General features: G+C 36.4%; 1 protein-coding gene across 1 annotated transcript in view; it reads right to left on the reverse strand.

Moving 5' to 3' along the window:
- The window catches only part of LOC125034462 (ubiquitin carboxyl-terminal hydrolase 24-like), a 37,029-nt gene that overhangs the window by 16,453 nt on the left and 576 nt on the right, over positions 1–20,000 (reverse strand). Inside the window, exons 1-24 of the mRNA XM_047626215.1 lie at positions 19,397–20,000; positions 15,961–16,114; positions 15,622–15,836; positions 15,387–15,482; positions 15,006–15,251; positions 14,730–14,885; positions 14,234–14,345; positions 13,254–13,465; positions 12,803–13,012; positions 12,497–12,631; positions 11,675–11,824; positions 11,055–11,186; positions 10,626–10,814; positions 10,317–10,511; positions 10,075–10,187; positions 8,793–8,970; positions 8,301–8,522; positions 7,859–8,142; positions 7,415–7,673; positions 6,922–7,112; positions 6,608–6,776; positions 5,916–6,078; positions 4,964–5,116; positions 4,525–4,682 (exon numbers count right to left, since the gene is read on the reverse strand). The exon at positions 19,397–20,000 is cut by the window's right edge and continues 576 nt beyond it. Coding sequence (XP_047482171.1) covers positions 4,525–4,682; positions 4,964–5,116; positions 5,916–6,078; positions 6,608–6,776; positions 6,922–7,112; positions 7,415–7,673; positions 7,859–8,142; positions 8,301–8,522; positions 8,793–8,970; positions 10,075–10,187; positions 10,317–10,511; positions 10,626–10,814; positions 11,055–11,186; positions 11,675–11,824; positions 12,497–12,631; positions 12,803–13,012; positions 13,254–13,465; positions 14,234–14,345; positions 14,730–14,885; positions 15,006–15,251; positions 15,387–15,482; positions 15,622–15,836; positions 15,961–16,114; positions 19,397–19,606 — 4,302 coding nt within the window. The 5' untranslated portion in view covers positions 19,607–20,000. The remainder of the gene's footprint in view (positions 1–4,524; positions 4,683–4,963; positions 5,117–5,915; positions 6,079–6,607; positions 6,777–6,921; positions 7,113–7,414; positions 7,674–7,858; positions 8,143–8,300; positions 8,523–8,792; positions 8,971–10,074; positions 10,188–10,316; positions 10,512–10,625; positions 10,815–11,054; positions 11,187–11,674; positions 11,825–12,496; positions 12,632–12,802; positions 13,013–13,253; positions 13,466–14,233; positions 14,346–14,729; positions 14,886–15,005; positions 15,252–15,386; positions 15,483–15,621; positions 15,837–15,960; positions 16,115–19,396) is intronic.

Consider the following 20,000-nt stretch of genomic DNA (forward strand, 5'->3'; position numbering starts at 1 on the left):
TTTAGCTACTATTAAAATCCCTTTATCATGTCCCTTCTCTAAAAGACTCATCTGAAACTGCTATTGACCCTTGTATATTATGTAGCAATACCAAATTCTCTATTGAGAATACTACTCTCTTGACAAAGGAAGCCTGAAAGTATTGGCATTAGCACATCAGTGATCACAAACTTTCTGCATGATTTTACCATATCTGATAACAATGCACAACCCCCTCTGTCTTGAACATAAAGTTTGTTTTCTAATAAAAAATCTAAAAAATTAAGACAGCCAACTATTCAGTGATAATTATATGTAAAAAATATTTAGGAATCCTAGGCATTTCAAATTAATCTGACATTCAAATACACAGGACTCAGACCTCAACTACAAATACTTGCAGGTCATGTGCAAAATCATAAAAATGAAAATTCAAAAACTGATAATCCAACTGAGGTCTATTCTATATAAAAAGAAAAATATCGAGCCATGGATATTCTACCAGTATCCAAGAGCCATACGAGGCTAACCCAAGATAAACTCAGGACAACAAACACATTTATCACTGAGCAATAGAAACCAAAGATGAGGAATGAGATTTACTTCCAATTTTCTTAAAGCTTTTTTCTCCTCTTCATAATAAGCTTATTAAAACATTAGTATCCACATTAAATGAGAGAAATGAAGGGATATATTCTATACTCAATTTTCTGCTAGAAAAAATGCCTTTGGCATAAAGCATATATCTAATTCCTGAGCTACGTGGATCTTTTAATTAAACAATCATTCTTAACCCAATGGCGTCGGGTATAGAAAATAAAAAAAAACTCTACCCTCTGGCGAACGGCGGCAGCGCGCCGACTCTGAGCGCGTGAATTCGGTACATCAAGCCGAATCATTGCCTCGGGGCGTTTTGGCGCGGTGCCGCTCCGGACAGCCGCACGCCTCAAATCGGGCGTATTGTTATGACGGCGATAGCCGTGACCCGTCGCCATTGGGTTAAACACAGTTCAGAGTAATAATGTACCACTGGGGACATGAAAGATCAGCAGCACAGTCCCTTGAAGTCATTTTCCACACCTGGTATTATTGTCTTACTTGTTACCAACAATTGTTACTGGTGCATCATAGTTCGCAGTCACATTTAGTGATTATTACAGACAAAACAAGTGGCCACTATGAAAATCAGCACATGAACCTGACCAAAAGAATGCAATATACACACACTAATTGCATAAAAGAAAGTGTAACATTTATGAAATAACTGTCAAGGCAACCATACTGTAAAATATGATACTAATATTGTAAAGAATCTGACATACTGTTTACAGCAACAGAGTTCTCTATCAACGAGGTTCCTTGTAAAGGCAGGAATGAGACATACCAGAATACATGTATTTAACATATTATACATAAGGGAATACATTTGTAATGTGTGTGACATGTGTAAGATTCATTAGTGAAACTATCAAAGCACATTAGCTAGCGATTTGCCAATACAAATATCAATGTCTCTAAATTAACCCCAGCACAATCAAGAATATTACTCAATATTTGTGATCTTGTAGTCCTCCATTCAATTATGAAATATCATTATCATTAATAACAATCATAATGACAATTGTACTTCTAACATTATTATTATTTTCACTATTAATATCAACAATCTTATTATTATTACCATTATTAGCATTATTATTAGCATTAACCCACTAGATCCGGTTGCTTCACTGCAAGTAGACTTACATAACCACTCTGACAGGTGCACAGCTTGTAGGCCGACTGTATGTAAACACTTGTGCAGTGATAAGACTCTATGCCTCCCCTTTGCAATGTTGTTTTCCCCTTTTATGCATGTGTTTTTAGCTTTTTTGTCATTTTCCAATGTCCATATTTGTCATTTGACTTGCTTTATCCAGAATGTTTTCCTTGCACAGACTCCAAATCATCTCTCCAGGTAGTCATAACTCAGCACAAGAATAACAACAACATTTTGTTGTGTCATTCTATTTTTTTTATTTTTTTTTTTATGTAATATTCAATTTTCTGTAATACAACCTGCTCCACCAGTCAGAGCAGCCAGGAATAAGATGCTGAGCATGAATAGAATCCTCCCTAAAGCCTATGCTCTTCCAGCCATGGTTCACAGACACTAGATTCCACATTCATTTATACATGGAAATAATGCAAAAGCCCCTTTCTAAATACCAAATGAGTCCAATTACCCTCCAAGAGGATTGTGCACTAATGGAGAGTCTTTCCCATTACTCTAGCCATGCTCAAGACTGCAAATTTGTGGCACCCTTGGCCCACACGCCAAAAATTTTATGATGTGACAGTTGCATCATCTAGATCACAGGGATTAATAACAATACTACTACTACTTATCAAGAAAAAAAATATAACAATATTTAGCATGACCATTATCATTATAAGAATCATTAACAGGTGTAATAATAATATTACTACAAATGATACATTTCCATAACAACAATAATAATTGTATTATAAAAATAATAATCAAAATGATCAGATGAAGGAACCAATTATAAGATATTGACTGTAAAGAAGAAGGTGAAAAATTATATTTTTAGGTACAGAACATTCACAAATGCCCTGTACAGGCTGAGGTGTGCTGACTATGATTTGACATGCACACAGAAGTCTGATAATGTAAGGTGTGGAAATGTCACAGAGAGTGTAAGGACTGTGTAGCAGCATCTTCCTTCCATGGCCTGTTCCTGATCTGTGACAGCACCTGCCTGTTACACTTCTTTCTGTTGTGCTATGCTTCCATCTACTCCTCCCAGGAAAAGACATATACCAGGATGATATTACAGTATTTTCTTGAACACAGAGCAAAAGAACATGGCACCTCCTGTGGGCTCCTATTAGTCATTGCTTTTTGTAAATGAAATATGACCAAGCCAATTTCTGGTCTGTTTCAAACCCGAATGGGAAGGAAAAAGTGAAGCACACTGGACTGTTTGCTTTACATAAGTTCTTTGCCAATTTATAATACTACCAACCATTTTTTTAATTCAATTCCTGTAAAACAGAATGGATGCTGATATTGTATCATAATTTACAAGGTCACAAGGCCTGACAGTTATTCTATATTACACTTTTGCAATGAATTATATTGATCAGGTTAGTAATAATAATAATAATAATGTTTATTTCCAAAATGTGCAAACAAACAAACACTGACGATTCTGTGCTGACTCTCAAATAGCCATTTATTAACCCTTTATGGACGGGTCAAATGTACAAGCATCAAAATATACCACTTGGTCTGCGGGGTACAGCTGTACACGCAGTGACTTGCCAGAGCGCGTGGAGCAAGAAGTTCCTCTACTTGTTGCCAAATATCACCAGAGTTTATGACGCTCAGGGATTTCTATTACCCATCAGCATTGAGTTAACAAACTGACAATTATTTACACACTAGGTGCCACCTAAAGCACAACTTTAACTGTTCTTGGCAACCTCACAAGGTGTAGAAAACATCTACAAAAGTATTACGCTGACTTTGCTGTTGACCTTTCATCTGCATCCAAGAAAACATTACTCTCAATATATTAATATTAGTTAAAATATGCACAATCTGTTCCATGCAGAGCTAAGAAACTATAAAAAGTTTTGACCCACTGATGTTGGCAGTGCAAGTATACACACAACATAAATTGTGATTTTGTTCTATCAACATGAATTGTGATTTTGTTCTATCAATTTAGATTCCGAAATGCTTAGTACCCAAGGAATCAATTAAAAGGCACACCTAACCTCATTTATTTGCCCACTCCCTGAATTCTCAGAATTAAAGATTTGGATTGTTATTACTACTAAACTTCATAATCTTAAAACAACACTGGTGTTGATGATAATAATGGAAGTACTGACAACAATAATAGTAACAATGAAAATTCAAGGCAAGGGGTAAACAGATCAGGTATGGTTCACAATGGAGTCTTTCATGACTTTGTGCTTGTGGAGCCATCTGTGTAAACAAAATTAATAAAACCACCACAGTTGACATTGCATGTAACTAGCACCAATGAATTAATCTATTGGTTTTGTATTTATCACCTAATTCCTTTTAAGTAAATGAAAGGTTTTTGCATGGAAATCTAGTTCCCTGAACATCACAACAAATCATTTTAAGGTAGAAAATTTGGTTTCTGCCTCTAACACTTACATCAACAAAATCAATAAACAGTACAATAAACTAACTAAATCTTGTAACATCTTAAAATATCCTATGACATACAAAAAAAAAAATGTACTTAGAACAACATAAGCCACTATCAATAACTCCAACAAAATAAAACCGAAAATAATCCGTGTTCAAGATCTGTAAGTCTTCTAAACTTGAGCCCGACTGATTGATTAACTTACATTCATATCACAGAACCATGCTTTTGCAAAACATGTGATCAAATAAATGAACCACATCCTTTTTCTTCACTATTAAATTGAACACCTGTAACTAACATACCACAGAGTTCTTGCTGCAATACTCATTAGAATTGTCAAATCACTTACCTGAGTAAGAAACTGTTTGGGATGCATCTCTATTGGTGTAGAGATGTTGATAAGGTTGGTGAATTGTAGGTATGCAACTTCTCGTACCTCCTGTGAACTACATCCAACCAGCACATCAACAAGGAAGTCCTTCACGTTTGCCATCCCATACCACCGTTCTGCATTCCAATAGGTACTTTCAGTTTTTGCATTATATATTATTATCACTACTTTAGCACTGATTCTGTGGATTACTATGAATTATTATGGTACTAAATTATCATTATAATTATATCTTTGTTCCTCTTACAGAACTACTCTCATTATCTTCATTACTGTTGTATTAGCAAGTTATCAGTATCAAAACTAAATCCACAAGGATATTTATATCTCAAGGTTTTTTTTTCTTTTTTATCATATAGATAATGCAATAATTGTTTCTACATATGACGATTCTTACCTATGTGCTGAGGACGGAATCTTAAGAAAGCAATAAGAAGGTGTAATGATTGAGAGGCAATGAGAGAATCAACGGGTGGAATGGTTGTCTGCTGTACACACACGCCTCCTTGTAGTACACCCTCACTATCACTACTTGAGCTGTGACTGCTTCCTGTAAAAAGAATTGAGAATCCTCATTATTTTTAGCTCATATGTAAGGAAAGAGATTAAAGGTGAAAGAAGTCACTAGCAGGCATTCATTAACCCTGCTCCATTATTGTTACTGTGGGAAAACTTACAGCTGACAAGTGTTCTCCAGTGAAGCTGAGGGATGGATGGCACACAACACTTACACTCCTTCCTGCAAGCCTTCCTACCATTGCAATTTAGAGTGCTCTTAGACTAGGGTCCAAGCACACATTCTTTGTGAAATCTCTGTTACCCAATCTTGGGGGTAGTAGTTGTTCCTTATCTAAAACTCAGAAGCATGTTTCTGCCTAACTCTTAACACAATACTGTATGGTGACAGGTCCTGTTGTTAATGCTGCCATGGCACACTGCCTTTCCTCTGTTCAACTTTCATCCCCCCCACCCCCCAGCAATCTTACATCCTCTTTTTATTCCATCCTTAACTTTTGTTTAGGATGGGAAAGTCATCCTGGGGGTTTATGTGCATCATCTGATCCTCTCTTCCCTGTGCAAACTATCATCCCCCTAGCTGCCTCTGTGAGTAATTGTTCAATTTCAGTTTCTAACACTGATTAATACATTATATTCTTCATGGAGGGACATGGAGGTCTGGGGTGACTCTAGCCTTTATTTTATATTATGGATGTTATATTGCCCCTACCACTTTCTGGTCCTGACTTCATTCGAGGTACATCTTTATTTGTTAACCTACCTATACATAATCTTAGTCCAGTACTTTTTCTCTTTATAATAATTATAACAATAATAATAATGTTACATACCAGTGCTGCTTTGTCGTGATGATTTGTTGGTCTCAGGGGGGGAGAGAGCAGGGTCTCTCAGCGTAAGTGTTGCCAAGGACAGGTAGAGCTTGCCCGCAGCTCCTGCCCAAGCTACTCTCATGAGGCTGGAGACCATTTCACACCATTCATCCAAGCTCATTCCCTTGAGAAAAAAAAAATATATAAATAAATATATATTTTCATATTCATATTCCCATGAGCCTGAACTGACAGCCCCTCTTGGCAGAGACACAGAGTGACAGACAGACCAACATTACTATACATAAGAGTCTGTTTTATCTCAAAATGAAGGAGTTAAACAGATATTGAGTTTTCTCTAGATTATGGCCCCAAACCCGAGGGCAACATGAAAATGATGACATCAAATTCAATTAAATTCTAATGTACCAATAGTACCTACACATAATTATCTCAACATATCAACAAATTGGAATCTTTCCATAAAGTGTTCTTGTCCCATAGCTGTTAACACCATTCCAGTATTCATAGCAAGTAATAATTGAATCTACAAAGATGACAGGCACTGAACAGGCTATGGAGATTATTACATATTGGTGATCCTTCTGGAACCTAAATTAAAGGCCATTAAGTAGACAGTGTGAGAGAGACAGAAAGAGAGAGATACAGACACACAGATATATGATACACTTGTAAGTGTTTGGGAGACTCACCACTATGACTTTGTTGGCAATAATAGGAGTAAGGGATGAGTATGCCAGAGGGGGAGGACTGGCTTGGGTTGATGAGTCCAGAGCAGATCGCTTTGGTGGACCCGGGTGAGGTTGCTGGCTTGTGATAGGCAATTCCTGCCCTATTGTTGCAGAACCACAGAGCAAATACCTAAAGAAGAGAATATAAAGTAAGGATTTCTGCTGATCTGAAGACCTTTAAGTTTTATACTGTTCCCAGCATCTTATCCTGCAATTATAATGTTATAATCTGCAAAATCAAACCAGTCGCTTTAAAATCAACAGATCATTCTTACCTTAGTATCTGTAAAGTTATGAGGTAGACACTTTGACGAATTTCATAGTCAACATCTTGAGGAAGAGAATCCCTCTGCAGCAGGGCTGTAATGAGGCTCAACCCACTACACATGAGAAATTCTTCACAAAAATGAGCACTGCCATGCACTGTACCTTCTTGGGAAACAGGCATAATTTTGCCTGACAGAACCTGCAAATATTCACAGAAGATATTGGTGAAACAGAAATGGGTAAAAAGGCCTGTATTTTCATATCCTACCATCTAAGAAAACTAGCCTAAGCAGTCATTTAAACAAACATCTACATGACACTAATCTATATGTGACAAGGAAATTTTTCCCTTCCATACCATAAGTCTTTACTGAACATTCAAAGAAAAGGTTCTGAATAGTTTTCACTGTGCAGTCAAATTCTGCTAGTATAATCTCAAGATATATTTTTTCCTCATTTTATCTATCCAATAAATTAAATAGTAAAAACAACAATTCATACCTCCATATTATACAAAAGCCTGAAAGGTGTCATATCAGTTGCTTCAAGATCCAACAGAGTGCGCAGAATTTCCTTTCCGGATTCTCTCTCCTTTTCTTTATCCCTGACTTTGTCTCTTTTAGCAGGTGAACCATATGGTGTGGTTCTCGGACTAACATCTGAAGGAATACTTCCTCCGCTACAAATATGATCAAATTTATCTGCAACACTTGGATCAGTTGGGACAAGATACAGCACACGACGAACTGCCTCAACAATCCTGTAAATAAAGTAAATAAATAAATAAAAGTACAACCAAATAAAAAGCATAACAAAAAAATATGCTACTAAATGAAAAAGGTACAATTCTTGAAAAAATAACATCTACAAAAAAAAATGTTTTAATCAGAATTTGTTACTGCAGATGTGTTTACTAAATAATACTTGAACACAAGAAACACAGACCTTGGCTCATCAAGAAGTGCCAGCTGATACAGCATAGAGAAGAAATCCTTTCCCTGACTGGACATGACAACTCCTGGCAACTGCTTCTCTTGTTCCAGGTTGTATTGGCTTCCCTGACAGTCCCCAACAGCTGCAGAGGCTCCACCTGCTGCCTCCATCCGGGATGGACCTGCTACAGTTGCCATGGCTCCTGAGCCTCCTGCCGCACCCACATCTGAGATACCACTTTCAACCGTATCACAGTAACTTGCAGCACTTGGTAGCTCATCCCAGTTGTCCCCAACCTTTGGGATAAGTTTAAAGAATTAGGGAAAAGCAAAAGCAGTTGACATTTATAAAAGTACCAAATGATCAATACATGCATCTTTAATGAGGCATAGAACTTTCATGAATCACAATTATAATATATATGTATATATGAAAATAAAATAATAATACTAACTTCTTTCAGTTGAGCAGCACCAGTTGTATTTATCTTGGCAACAACAGGAGTATTTGTGTGAACACCAATGTGGTGCAGTAATCTACTGTCTTGATCAGCTGCAGAAATTAGCGCTCCACTCCCACCTTCACCAAACATCAGAGTATGAACCTGATCTAGCGACACCCGTGCAAGGTTGGCAATCTTCCCTCGTATCAAGCCAATCCGTTCATTGCTGTGGCACTGTAGAGAGACATTATGATGAAAGACAACCATTAAAACACAATGACATTATTGCTGATACAGGCTTGTATGAAATAAATACATTACATAATGTAGGTACATATACTTATAATCTACCAGCAAAAAAATAATTTTACTGTCTGATCTCAAGTCTATACTATCATACAATATCATATTACTAGAAAAAAAAATCATCTCTTCCTCAATCATCTTACATAAAAATCTAATTCTTGATGCACATTCAAAGCATCATATATTACAACAACTAACCTCTAGTTTCATATCCAACTTATTAGAATCACAAGTAATGTTGAGAATGATGGGTAAGCCAGTAAAAGAGGCACCATGAGGGGGTAATGAGCGAGGGCCAGGGTGCTGTTCTTCTATGGAGCTGATGTAGCGTTCAGCAAGCACCAGTACACGCCGGATGTGCTGAATGCAGCTCGTTCTGAATTTGAGAGCAAAGAGAGAAAAGGATTTATATTTTTATTCAATGAAGAAAGAAAAAAAAATCTAATTCTCATCAAAATATTCTAAATTCTAAGTTGTATATTAAGAAAATCATTCTAGCTAAAAAAAGTTCATAATTCCACCCAAATGTGTATTTATCAATGAAGGAATAAATACTGCTGATTAGTATAATTAATCCTTAAGAAAATGCAAACATTTTCAAATTACAGAACATACAAATATTAGATAAAGAAAGAGAGAGCAAAAAAAAAGGTAAAGTAAAGCCTAATGTAGCAAACATTTTTTACTTCCCTATCCAGAAACATGCATTCTGATGTCCTGTTTGTAAGTAAATAAAGCTCTCCCTTAAATTTCACCTATGACAAATAAACTCAAACGAAATGAAATATCTCTATGAAATGTACAATGCACCAACATGTAGTCATAGCACTATTAATCTCTGCATGCATTCTGTGCAAGTCAAATGAAATACCAATAAAAAGAAGCTGCCATTGGTTAAGAGAGAATTATTTTCGATCTTCTTTTCAGTGAAAGAAAGCTCTCTTCTGATGCTTTAGCCTTTTATTCTTTGACAAATCAATTTGTTTATTTATCAATTTTTAGTTCTGATTTTCATATTTCATTATGATTTACTTTCTTTCATAAATAAGCAGCAAGTATAAACACAAAGCAGAGTAATAAACAAAATATACACTTTAGAAAAGGAAAGACATCAACACACAACATCTGTATTTTACTTAGAGTTTACACCTTTATTTTGAACAATTTATGACAGCATTTAAAATTGCTAACTGGCCAAATGTAAACCAATTACTGTGTACCTTTCCTAAGTCCATCTTTCAGATAGTCATGCAAGACAAGCCTGGAAAAAATTTGAATATACTGTAAAGTATTATCCACCCTTCTTGACTTATTAGTATGGAATTACAGAGGCTTGTGGGTCAATTTATGAAGAATGACTGGTTATTCTAAAAAATAAATAAATAAATAAATAAATAATAAATAAAAAAGCTGTCTTATGAAATTCTAAATCCAATTCTGTGATTTCATAATGGGAATATAAAAGTAATGTAGATTTAACCTTGAACAAGCTGGCAGAGTTCCAATGTCCGACACTGCCATTGCAGTTAGAGTTTTTGTTGCTGTGGACACTGCAGCACCAACAGCTGTCTCGTTGACACGTAGCATAGATTTCTGAAAGTTACAAATTTGGGAACCAAGTAATGAAAACTGCCATTTTACTTCATGACATATACACCCATGTAAACAAATACCAGTTCTATTGTAAAATAGATGTAGCAAAATGTAAACTTTCATGCATACCTCCAACTTCCTGTAGCACTCGGATATGAACTTTGCATGCAACTGTGGCGGGTCACGCTTGAGTCGAGCTGATAACGACATGTATGACATGTCAAGCAAAAGCTTCATTGCATCTTCTGCAAGTAGCTCGTCCTGGCACTCTAGAACCAGCTGCCATATGAACTCCATTCCCAAGGGTTCTAACTTATCCACAGTCTGGTAACATCAAATATAAAGTAAAATCATTAAGGCATGTTCTATACATAACCATCAAAAACTTCATATGCATAAAAAAAAAAAAACTAAATCATTAAAACATATTTTACTTACAATCACATTTCCATTCCTTATCAGTTTGTGATCATTGAGATTCACAGCATGGAAGTAATCAACAAAGCAGGTAAACGCAGGCCGGGTCATGGTTACAGGATCAAGACGAAGGAGTTTCTCACAGAATAGGTCTCGCTGAGTGTTGTTCTCGAGATCACCAAGACAATCACTGAACCATGTGAAGCAAGTCTGAAGAGTGATTATTTTCATTAAAACACATAAATGCACTCAGGGCTTACTTATCCTTCTCCCTAAAACATTTTTATCTCAACTAACTGTGGCTATTGTGATGTGAAAAGCTTTAGTGACTATTTAAAAAATAAAAATTTAGCCATAATTATGAGAACATACCAGAACATTTCTAAACAAGAAAAATAGCTTACTATCATAATATGTCAAGCTATCACATTAAACAAGTGAGATACTAACCTCTTTATCATGTCCAGATGCATTTACATTCCCAACAAGGGTTTCCCAAATGTCCTTGCACCGTGCCCAAGCCAGATAGATATCACCTTCTTTGAGTAAGAACTGGAGAAACTCCAAGTGCACTCGCATATACTGAAAGGAAATTTTACATTGGTAATATCTCCTTACAATCAATCTGTCTTGCAATCTTTAGAGGATAAGAAGAGTTAAAGTAATACTATTGTTACAAAGCTAAACTTGACAGCATTTTTCAAGTTCATTAACAAAAGTTATCACAATCAATAGGTGAATAAATAAATTATCACTTTCCTTCATGAAGTTTCCATTATCTATAATCATCGTATTGCATATAAGCTGTCAAACAAGGACACTAAATATGGAATTTCCCTAAATGCGGTAAAGTACATTCCTAATAATAATAATTTTTTAAAAAAGTAAAAAAGTGAAAAAACTGTGCTGTATAAATCAAAAGGACCTGAATATCTTTAGCATTTACCCATAGAATTTTTTTTTTTTTAAACGCTAAAGAATTTTCCACTGAAACAATTCTTTGGCAAACTGTATTAGGTCTGCTACTATCAACAGTTTTCAAAATATACAAAATAGCAGTCAATACTTACATCATCATGGGTATATTTCCCATCAATCATTGTAGATGGACAGGGCTGTTGGTTTCCACTTGCAGACACTGCAAGGGCATGGCACTTGCTAAGGCTTGAGGTGATGAGTTTGACAATTTCATGACTTCGATTCAGATCTGACAAGGTTGCCTGAAATCATGAAATAAATTACTTTTACTACTTTATTACTAATTCAATATAATAAAGAGCAGGAGGGAGTGAGAGTGTGAGAGTGTGAGTGTGAGTGTGAGTGTGAGTGTGAGTGTGAGTGTGAGTGTGAGTGTGAGTGTGAGTGTGAGTGTGAGTGTGAGAGTGAGAGTGAGAGTGAGAGTGAGAGTGAGAGTGAGAGTGTGAGTGTGAGTGTGAGTGTGAGTGTGAGTGTGTGTGTGTGTGTGTGTGTGTGTGTGTGTGAGTGTGAGTGTGAGTGTGAGTGTGAGTGTGAGTGTGAGTGTGTGTGTGTGTGTGTGTGTGTGTGTGTGAGTGAGTGAGTGAGTGAGTGAGTGAGTGAGTGAGTGAGTGAGTGAGTGAGTGAGTGAGTGAGTGAGTGAGTGAGTGAGTGAGTGAGTGAGTGTGAGAGTGCGTGCGTTTGTGTGAGCCCATGCGTGTGCATTGGTGTGTTTTATGTTATACTATCATCCTATAGAATGTTATGGTACAGTATGATCTGGAGTGAAGTGGAATAGTGTGACACAGGGTAAGGTAAAGTAAAGTATTAGTATAGTGTGGTATCCTACAGTATGGTACCGTATGTGATATGGAATGGCATCATCTACAGTATGGTGTTGCATGGGATGGCATGGAACTGTGTGGCATGGTACTGACCTTCTCTGTTTTGAAGTATGAAGCCCCTCCTTTTGTAATAGAACGTGCAAGGTAGTGTAGCTGCTTCAGAGGAAGATAAACAGCAGGACTTCTTTTAATATCTTCGACACACCGCACTATGTAGGACTTCCTCAACTGCAATTAAATAAAAATGAATAAAGAAAGAAAGAAAATAAAGAAAAAATTTATCTATTATATAATGGAGGTCATAAGTTCAACACAATATATTTGAAAACACAGTGCTAAAGGCTTGATTTTAAAAATGTCTCTGGTTGTATGCATTCCTGGTGTCGGTAACATGCATACCTGTTCCCTAGTGGCTGACTCATTGAGAATGGCAAGGTGTTCATTCATTGCCTGATGAACTAATCTTGGAGGCAAGGCTGGAACTCGTGCAAGCTCCCAAAGAGCATCCAGCATCTTCTCAGCTGTTCGACCTAATCGCGAGTCCTGGCCGATCTTTCCAATAAAGGAGAGCAGTTTCTCTCTCAGCCGATCATTACCTTCATCCCAGCTCTATGCAAAATGTGGAAAGATTAATAATAACCTGCAAATGACAACCTCTATTTCCTGGCAACACTAAGCTATAGAGACAGCTAAAGATAGCATGAGAGGGAAAGATGGGAAAAACAATGTCTATTCTATTACAAAAAAACAAAAAAATAAAAAAATAAAAAGCAAACAAAAACGTGAGTTGATCTATAAATTCCAGCAAAGGCCAACTCAAAGAGAAGACTCCTTAGACCTTATTCAGTACCTTTCTGATAAGACTAAGAAGATGATCAAACTGGTGCGGATTAAAGCGCGTAGCAGCAGCAGCCATAATGCGGTGAATGTTGTCTACTACATGGGGACTGGCTTTTTCTGCCATGTGCCAAATACGTGTCAGTTCCTCTTCCTGCAGCTTTGGTCCCATAAACTCAACAAGTTCCTTCATCCGATCTGTGTACTGCACTTGGTCGATGTTACCTATATCGAGCACAATTAAAGATTTACAAATACATCCGATTGAAAAAAATAACAACAAAATTTTGATGAAACCACAATTAAAAATAATCTGGAACATATAATTGGTAATAAACAATATAAATACGCAAATACTTCCACTTATACAAATGTAATAATATGTACATATAAATTCTATATTACAATACATAATTCTTTCCCCATAAATAATTAAATTCCAACATCTCTACAAAGGAATAAAAAATATTCAATCTAAATTTGAGATATAAAATGACTGGAGGAAAGATATCTTTAAAAAATCTTAAGTTTATATTTTTGTTATCATACAATTTTGCACAAAACATACAAAAGATGCAGAATGAAGAGCTCTTAAATTCCATGTTACAATGTATCTTATGTTTAAGTGTCTGACAATGCCAAGTGCTAACATGCATGAAATTACAGACTTGTGATACATCAAATAAAACACTATATTTCTCTGAGATATATTCCTTCAATGACCTTTCTTCCTGATATTGATTATTATGTTATACTTTTACCTAAATATTCAACAAGACTTGTGAAACAGAATGTGCTGCATTTCTCTTCAACCACACTTTATTTACTCCACAATTATCTGAACTTATCTAGGGCAAAGGTTATCACCCAAATTAATGGTACTTTTAATCAATTCATGCAACCTTGGGTTTTTACTATATCCTAATACAATCAAAGCTACGGTCTTCCTGCTGTACTCCATGACTTATCTGCAATTAAACCATTTCAGCCTACCTTCAAGAGCGAGAGACAGAACCCTATTCCTGGTCATCCACTCTTGTATAATGTCGGCATCAATGACATTGCCACGACGTCTCTCACTATCTTCAATGAGTCTTGCCAGTTCCTTAAATATGAACAAAATTTGATATACTCTTTGTTTTATAAAATACAAGGGAGAGAGAGAAAAATAATCTACAGAAACTAATATCTGCATCTCCATTCTCAATTTATTCAAATGTATATATTTATGAAGCTTGTTTCAATTAATTATTTATAACAGAAGTTTTAAAAAAACATTATCTTAATAAAAAGACATTCATAAAATCACATGATTTTGATAAATTATGTATCACAATTGTGAAAAATAATAACATAGAACTTATGAAACTATTACTTGTATAAAGCTCTTCCTATTCCTAAAAATAGATTTGAAACCTATTATGGAAAGCATAGGAAAACACGGTCAACATACACCTACTCCTAAGAGATTTAAATGTAAAATACAAACCTTAAGTGCATTCATTCTTGCCGAAAAATGAGGTGTCTTCAACATGCGAATGATCATTTCCAGTCTAAGGTCACTGGTTCGTTGTACCTCCTCAGGCCAAAGAGATACACATAAGAGCCGAACAGCTTCAAGAAGCTCATAACAAGATCCAATTTTCTGGAACATTAATTACACTGATTATAACACATGTTCTTTGAGCATTCACAATGTCTCCATATGCTTACAAAAATCTATTTTCACAGGTCTTCTAATTGAAACTTAACCTAACAAACTCACCTGACCCTTTAGTTGCTTTTCCTCCAAATTTGCCACATAATTCAGTGCCTGTGTGACAGCTGGCTGCAAAATGGGACATACTATATCCCGGATTAAGAACTTAGCACACTGTCCGAGAGGAAGAAGCAGAGCTGCCATCTGGCCTGCTGTCAACTCTTCTCCAGAGGCAAATCGTCCTGCCACCAGCTCCAGGCCACCACGGTTGCCATATATATTAATGATGTCTACCAGCCAACCATATAATTCCTGAAAAATTTCCATTTTGATATTTGCAACAGGTCTATCAAAATTAAAAATAAAAACATTTATTCAATCCAATAAAAAGTAATACATTTCATATATCTTGCAATTTTCTATCAACTGTATAATTAAACTGCTTACAAACTGTGATGGCGATTCAGCATATGTAGTATCTCCAATGAATTCTGCTGGTCTATGTTTATTCTTCTGGTTCCACTCACATTCAGAATCCATTGCCTAAGGAGACCAAACATGCAGATTCAGCTCAAAATACTATAATAAATCACAAAAATTTGTATAGTCTTGGAGAACACATCATCAAAACATTTCTTACAAAAGTGTTAAGTCAAAGGAACTAGAAAGATACACGACTTACAAGAGCATAAGAATTTTTTAGTAAAGCTTCAGGAATGGGCCCCTGTTTAAGCCTTGCAATGACAAGATTGGTCAATAAGTCTAGCAAGTTAAACACCCCCTCCTGTATCTCGGGCCCCCATCTACGCACAGCACCATTTGCTAGTAGCTTCTGAAAGCACTCAGGAAGACATCGCTCCATAAAGCGCTGACACGATTCGTCTGCATCACAAAGACCTGGACATAAAGAAGGTAATTAGTTCAGTGGTTAAAAAAAAAAAAAAAATGTATATCTTGTCATTACAATCTTCTTTCTAACACACAAACTATTAAAAACTACACAATTACAGCAATGAGATACCTTCTTCAGCTAGACGTGTTGCTGCAACCAAACACTTCCCTAAAGACTCTTCTCGTTTGTAGGGGATTGACCAAGTGTCAGTAAAAACACGGCCCTCAAGCTCATACAAATTGGTTGTTGGAAATTCCATGCTGTTCCCATTGTCACCACCAGCCTGAAAAAAATTGCACATGTAGATTAAGAACATTGTACAATGATTGTATATAATCTTATTAGTTATCACTCTCTTATAGCATGGGTTCCTCACCCATATATTTCTTTGAAGAGTGTATATGGCACTTCTAAAATCAATTTTATTTTCATACAGAACCTTGTGAAATACTGTTCATTTCTTAAGTTTTATTCCCATACCACAGAATAAATAGAACAGAATATATGCAAAACATATGAAGAACAGGAATGGAGAATACAGTCCCAAATTCTTCATATTAGCTCAAACTTTCCATTCTTAGCCAGTGGGCTTAATGATGCTATAATGACAAACAAAAAGTTTGTTGTTCCTTAAACAAACAGCCAAAGGCCTGAATCCCAAGCTAACTTCATAATGAAAATAAGCAATATTATTAACTGGAGTTTTATCTTTAAACCTTCTTGATACAGAGCAATTTTCCTTCTGCACTCTCCATTCTACCTGATTTCCAGTAAACCAAAATCTACATTTTTTAAAGATCATTCTTAAAAATCTATACTAGCAATTTTTGTGTAAAATATTAAAATAAATGATACAGTAATTGACTGTAATTTAGTGAATGCTTCATAGAATATTGCAACTGTAGGTTACTGCAATATCTTGACTGAAGAAAATGGAAAAATATAGTTTACTAAACACTATCACAATCTTTAATTATCTGAAGACAGTAATGATCTGACTGGTTACCATCAGTAATAACAAAGGATTATTTGACCATCATTTTTCAAAATACATACTGATTCCAACTTTAAGGACATAATTAACTTTTTATGTAGAAAAAGTAACACATTGCCTGCATTATTCCCTCTTCATAACAGCAGATGAGTCTTTTAAATGTATGATTCTGCAGATAATCACATATACCATGTGTACAAGAATGGAGCATTTCACACTGAGTTGACAAATTCATATGCATGGCATATTTATATATGACAAAACAATCTACCAAGTTGATAAGCCTACCACTACTTATATAAATGAAAAAATCTACCACATTGAAAACTGCCTCTTCTATTACTACTACTAATTTTACTACTACTACTACTACTACTAGTGAAGACATTCCGCATCAGACTTTGCCTGTCTTTGCCAGACTTTTTTTCTTTTTCTTTTTTTTTTGGGGGGGGAAACCAAAGTCTTTAGCAAAATTTTAGCAACTCCTCCAGCCTTTCATGGAATAAACTAAATTAAATCAGCCATACTATGAGAGGCACTAGGATAGGGACAAGCTGGGGAAAATCAAATTTTGGAGACATCCACACAGTGACTGGTTTTAATTTATCAACTAGTGTTATCTTATTTTAGCTCATAAAAACTGGTTGAGAGGCCTTTTGGATATCTACATATTATTTTGATTTTGTAATACCTATTCATTTTTTTTTTTTTTTTAATCCCCCAGACATTTCATACCGTATCTGTTTAGAATAAGGCAGATTATTCCACACCAGGCAAAATATTCAAAATGTACATGAATTCTGCATAATCAAAAATCTCCATTTCCCGTAGATACCCCATGGCCTCACAATCTGCTATTATTGCAGATATATTCTGAAAAATTATTGACATCTCACAACAGCTGAGGCAGAGGTAAGCATCCCCATGCTGCATACTATTTCTGCTATATTTGGTTAGTAAACACTGACACAGTCCACTGATACCAAAATTTTAATGCAAGGACTGGTTCTAGAAAATTACCCATGATGTCAGACTAGGCAAGTCACACAGACCTGTTCTGGCTTTACCTTGCTGGCTGGATGAATTAGAGATTTTACATGAAAAGCTGGAGGTTTTAGGGTGCAGAGAACACTAATAATGACAAAAATACATAAATACCACCTGATCTAGCCTTGCCATTTCCCAATGAAACTTCATGCCCTCCCCACCTAGTAGGCCTTGTGTTATTATCACTATTCCCTAAAACCACCATAAATGCACACCAGATGGCATAGTGTCAGTTTTGCACAGCCAATATGGTACAAGATAAATTTTGCCTTTAATGGACAGAGAGACAGAAAGTGAGATACTTTAAACTTATGGTATTCCCTTACCAAATTTGTAACAAAAAACTGTGTAACACGTAATAATATGGTATACATTTAAAGGGAAAAAATTAATGACACTATAATAGAGGAAAGGTAATATTTCATTTCCACAAACTCAGCATTCCTTTTTTCAGTTATTCACATTGTAAAGTGTATGAATTTCTTGTTATTTTCTATCACAAATGATATTAATGAAAGTTTTGGTAAATGTTTATGAAGTTTCTACTGGCACTCCTGGCAATCCATTAACTTCACCATATAAACCAAACCTGACCCAGGGTCTTTGTCCTCAGACCCCAACCATTGCCATATTTTCCTATCAGGGATCCACACCCAGGCTTCCACCCAATCGCCATGGACTTAACACCCGCATGGCATTAATAGCGACCTATTTTCTTTATTTCTAATGATATTCTTTGCCTACACAGATTATTTCATATATGTCACTGAATATAGTTTTCCCTTTCTTTATAAAAATGAACCTACATTTTCATGCATATGTATATCAAAGTACTATAAGTTGCACAACATTCTTATTATCAACTTGCGAGGGAGATCCCATATGTGAAAAATGTCTTATTTTCTGTCATTATATTCATTACAAGCAAAGTTTACCTTGTACCATATAGCTCTGTGATACAAACTATAAAAAAAAAAAATTCCCCAAGTGATACATGAAATAATATGCACAGACATAGAATAACACTTGAAATTGAGAAAATAGCTCGCAACAACTGCCACATGCAGGGTAAGTCCTGGGCAATCAGGTGTGGGTCTGGAAGCCGAGCTCCTGATAGGAAATGGGTCTTGAGATGGAAAGAGGTCTTGAGATGGAGCTCCTATGTCGGGGTTCATTTGATCAGGTTAATGGTTTCCAAGGAATGGTTAGAGTAATAAGAACTTAGTCTATGGAGAGTACAGGTACTTCATAAACTATTGCCAATACTAGCACTCATATAATTTATGGAAAACAAGAAGAAATTTACGAATAAGTCGTGAATAATCAAAACAAGGAATAATAATTACAAGGTAGGATGACTAAGTGAAACTAGAAATATAACCCACAGATATTAAGAACAATCTAACCATAACACAACAAATGGAATTAAAGCTGCAGACTAGTTCGAGAAAATTGCCCCCTAAGCAACCGTTCGTACGCCACAACACCACCGCCTCCAGGCCAAGCCTCCGCAGCATCACCCACCTCATCGTACGTGGGCGGCCCCTGCGTCTCGGCCATCTCCACGTCCCTGAGGTCGTCCACCGTCGAGTACGAGGTGAGGGGCTGCTCCGTCAGGTAGATCACAGCCTCGTTCACCTCGCCGTTGCTCAGCTTCAGGGCCCTTTTGATGGCTCGCACGTCAGGGAACCCCATGTTCAGCAGGAGGGAGATATTCTCATCCTCCTGCTCCATCCTGTCCCCGTGGAAGGAGGACGGTCGGTCCCTGCAAATCTCCGGGTAACACCTGTTTTAAAAGTCTCTCCGTGGCATTTTCTCCTCCCCTTCACACTCTGTCCACTCACAGCAACAGGTGAGCTATGTCGCCCAATTTCCAAACGTGTGGACTCCCTCTGCTTTCCGACATTGAGGATTTGCAACGATCCCTCGACGGCAATTCACATGATAGTCATAAAACACGTGTATTTCTCAGCGAGGTGTGGCCAGAGCTCCAGTAACGCCTCAATGTTTACAACTTGTGCCAGCGGCCATGTTGAGGCTCCAACTGTCGACATGCTCTCTCTCTGCTCCAGCTCTTTATTTTCCTCCTCTATGGGGCGTTTCCATGCTTTAATTTTATATCTTTTGA

Source organism: Penaeus chinensis, chromosome 18 (assembly GCF_019202785.1).
Source record: "Penaeus chinensis breed Huanghai No. 1 chromosome 18, ASM1920278v2, whole genome shotgun sequence".
NCBI classification, from domain to species: domain Eukaryota; kingdom Metazoa; phylum Arthropoda; class Malacostraca; order Decapoda; family Penaeidae; genus Penaeus; species Penaeus chinensis.